Source organism: Atta cephalotes (assembly GCF_000143395.1).
Source record: "Atta cephalotes unplaced genomic scaffold scaffold00005, whole genome shotgun sequence".
Classification (NCBI taxonomy): Eukaryota; Metazoa; Arthropoda; class Insecta; order Hymenoptera; family Formicidae; genus Atta; species Atta cephalotes.
Window position 1 is genome coordinate 5,888,360 of NW_012130069.1, and position 4,378 is coordinate 5,892,737.

At 29.5% G+C, this 4,378-nt stretch overlaps 1 protein-coding gene across 1 annotated transcript in view; it reads right to left on the bottom strand.

Moving 5' to 3' along the window:
• Positions 1 to 2,405, bottom strand: part of LOC105626617 — a 7,540-nt gene extending 5,135 nt beyond the window's left edge. Inside the window, exon 1 of the mRNA XM_012207910.1 lies at positions 2,220 to 2,405. Coding sequence (XP_012063300.1) covers positions 2,220 to 2,405 — 186 coding nt within the window. The remainder of the gene's footprint in view (positions 1 to 2,219) is intronic.
• Positions 2,406 to 4,378: the final 1,973 nt, after the last annotated feature.

Sequence of the window (4,378 nt, forward strand, 5' to 3'; positions counted from 1 at the left end):
GTGTGTGTGTGTGTGTGTGTGTGTGTGTGTGTGTGTGTGTGTGTGTGTGTGTGTGTGTGTGTGTGTGTGTGTGTGTCTACGTTATATATATAAAACACAAATATTATTTTAAAAAAATAAATATAAAAAACGTAATATTTATTTATTAGCAAATGGAAACATATTCTTTTTAGAAAAATTAACATTTATATTAAATAAACATACATATTTTATATTCATTCATTAGAATTTATGTTTTAAAACATATTACTTTTATATTATTTGTTCATATTTATATATAAATTATATTATTGTGACATTAATAAGGAGTAGGCAAGAACTAGAAAATCAGTTTTCAATTAATAAAAATTTTGCGAACTTTTTGAAAGATGCTAAGCAAAATATTAGACAAAGTATTATCAGTGCATGGACTTTGTTTTCTAATAAAAAATTAATTACGTTATTTAAAACCAGGTTGTGTAGTAGCCCGTGTTACTCATTTAAAAAATGAGAGAAGGGATTTTCATCAAAAATCCCCAAAAATTTGGTAAGTAAATCGGGTATGCTTTATCGAATAATGATATTTTAATTTCCGGTTACGAAAATGGATTAATTAAACTGGAAGTCAATTTTTTTTAATAGAACTTATTTTTTATCACAGATTCGGTTCTACGTAAAAAAAACATGAAACTTTTATATTCAAGATGTAGGCAGAAGCTTCTTTTATTCCGAAATTTATTATTTTTCTTCTATTTGTTAAATTTGTTAAAACAATCATAGTTGCGAAGTGGCCAATCTTTCCTTCGATGTCAGTGTAGGGATTGTCCTTTTTTCTCTCAAAGAGAAGGAGGAGGAGGTGACCAACTGTATAGTGTTCGTTAAGAGTTTATTCCCGTCATCTCTGTAGGCTGTTATTCTAATGCGAGATGCTTCCTCGCCCCTATATTCGTCAGGGGCCCACGCATAAATTTGTACGTTCGGCCCCCTCGCTCTCATGAGACATAGAATCGATGGATCTCCCGAAATTAATGGACACCCCCTTTAGCATAAAATGAACAACGCCCTCGCGTGTGCGTTGTTGGACGTCCCCCGAATCCCCCTTCGATTCTCATCCATATGTGCTCAGGGGGTGGCGACCACACCTGGTGATTTTCCACTCTCTCTCAAAATCGACACCTAAAGATTTATCGACACCCTATCCGATTTCCGGCTGCAATTGGTACCTTTTTTGTCTGCATGTGTGTGCGTGTATATATATATATATGTATATGTGTGTAGAGTACACATTACGTTGCACGAACACTTTCTGTTTCTTTTTTAAATAAAAATATCTGTATAATATAGAAAATCTTGAAATATACATTGCATTTTTTATGTATAATTTTAAGTAGAGGACAGAAAATTTTTATTTCACTGTGAATTTATTGGAGACAATTAAGCTTATTAATTGATCGATATTATTTTTTATTCATTTTTGCAATTATCGGGATACTTTTTAAATTCCTGTATGTGACTTGGTTTTTTTTAAATAAAAATATTAATATTGGAATGTTTAAACACTTAAAATTAAATGATTAGTTTGAAATAGAAGAACAATTCTCTCTATGAGTTTATCTCTTTATATCTTCATTTTATACACTTAAAATTTCAAATTTTATTTTAAAAAATAATTAAATAAAATATTTTTAAAATATTACCAAAAGTTTCAAATGGTAGATAATTATTTTTCCGTGGAACTAATATTTTTTTTATTTTTATTTGTTAATAATTGAAGTTTTTGACAAAATGCATATTATATTGTATGAATTTTATGTTATTGTATATATATTTTAAACATCGATTTTAAATATGAAATATCTTGCAAAAAGGTAAAGGTATATTATGCATATTACATGCACTTTATAGATAAATTTTGTATTGATTGAATCTCTTAGAAAAATGAAATCATAAAATCTTTAATTAACTTATCGATAAGTTGCATGAAAAATATAATATATTGTTTTATGTTTATGTTTCCTTTTATTTTAATTTCAGAAATTAATTTTAGAAACAGTACAGTTGATTCATGTTGATTATAAATAAGAAGCATTATTTTCTTTGAAATTTTTCTGAAAGCGACAATCATGTGTAATTATCTCATACATATACTGATTGTGAGTACTTGCCGAAAATTCTTTAGAATAATTTAAAATATTAAAAAAGCTAAAAAAGATGATTTGATGTAAGATGTTCTTAATTACCAAATCACAGTCGTATACTCGGCTGTTGATATTATTTATATTCAAGCAATTGCCATCAACCATGTGATGTCGTAAACATGATGATCGGCACTGAGCGATCTTGATGATCGGTCCAAGATCCAGGTTGGCAGCTACCAAGGTCAAGGTCGCGCAAAATATCAGCGCTGGAAGCCATGCGATCTTCATCCTTATTCTCGATAACAAAGAATCTTATTTTTCACTTTTTTCACCACAAAATTACTATTATTATTTTCTTCCGCGATTAAAACTCCCAAGATATTTCGCGATCTAATCGAGGCACAGATCGTGCCGGGAGGACACGAAGACCACGATCGTGGATTCCACGAGCGGAATTTCGGTGCGACTGCAGTCCTTCAGGGTTTCAGAACTTCCTTATATAACCGCGCGTCTCCCACTACGCGCTTCTCGAGTTTTCGTGGGTCCCCACCCTTACTGACTTGTAAAGAAGCATCCCTCGTAATTATACGTCGTTTCTCAGCATATGGCTTGCCCCGAGGTTTCAATCCTGACCGAATTATTCGGCCTACAAATGAAATGTAGGCCAGCTTGCTTTTATTTAAAGAAGATCGCAATGTTACGAATATTTCATAGTTTGGATTAGAATATTCTTCGCAAAACAAATAATTTTTTTTAAATAACGAAGGATTCTGTAGATAATAATGATAAATTGAATAAATAAATATTAATTAAATTAATAAACAATTAAATGATAGTACGAAAATGCAAGAGAATATTTAATGTAATTGATGTAGCATTTAACAATAAGTTTCTTTATAACAGAATAACTAATGGTTTTCGTAGTAGTGATCGATAATTTTAAGTGAAAAAATAACTGATAATATTTCTTGAAAAATTTCTTTAATCTTTAAAAATTTCTTTCCTTGAAAAATTTTCCATCGATACAACGGCGATATCATACAAAAGACAAGAAAGTAATTTTTCATAAAGTTTCGTAACTTTTCAATTAGTTTATCTTTTTTAAGCCAAAAATGTGTAACACACAATGTGTAAAATATAATATACAAACGGAAATATATTTTGTAATTAAAATTTAATATATAAATTACGTAACTTTTAAATGATTTTTAATAATGTATAATTATTATTAAATATATAATTAGTAAATGTACAATTATTATTAAATTTTTTAGTTATTATATTATAAATTAACATTAAATTCTACATTGTTACAAGATAAAGAATATGATTTCTATAAAGAATTATGATTTCACGAACGAAATTTAATTCATCCCGTGAGCAAAGTTAATTTCGATTCGTATCCAAGTGCTGCCAAATGAACAATTTTTTGAACAATACGCTGTGCAGAAATCTCATATTATGGACCAGAGCGTAGATAATTATAATAGACTTTCAAAGAGTGCAATTATTGCACTGTTATTATGAAGACAGCAGAAATGATTTTCGCTTCATCATCTAGATATGCGTATACTCATCCTTTTTTTCGAAAAAATATGTTTACTTGATTTATAATCAAATTTGTTTAACAAGAAAGATTATTAATTATGAAGTATTTTTTGTATTAAAAATTATATTAGAGAGTTGTAGACTATTTTATTGTCGAATATATATAAGATATTTTGAAATGTATCTATATAAATGTGTATTTATTTAAAAAATATTTTAATTAAATCAGACATTTGAATGTATTTATTATTATACACAGAATTTAAAATTTCTAAAATTATTATTGTAATATATTGCTAATAATATTACTAATAATATTACTAATAATAACTGTCTTCAACTTTTCGGATTTCTCAGAAGAAAACGGTCACGCTTCAACCTTACCATTATGGTCACGAAATTTAAGTATAATTAAGCGTTCCGCCTATCCAACATCCGGGGAGTCTTAATGTAAGAAAGAGGGTGGAGAGAGAAGATCCAGTATGGGTCCTTGAACGGAAACAGACGTAGTGTGGATCAAATGATCGACCAACCCATCGAAGTTTAATATTACACTAAGAAAATTCGTACTCCCTTTCCTCTTTATTTTATAGCAGGAACTGTCCACTATTTCCATCCATCTTTGCAATCGGAAAAGAAAAATAAAAGTAGGAGGAAAACGAAGCAAAGAACGAACGACGCGTCGCTCGCCGGAAGTCGCAGCCCGTGGGTGC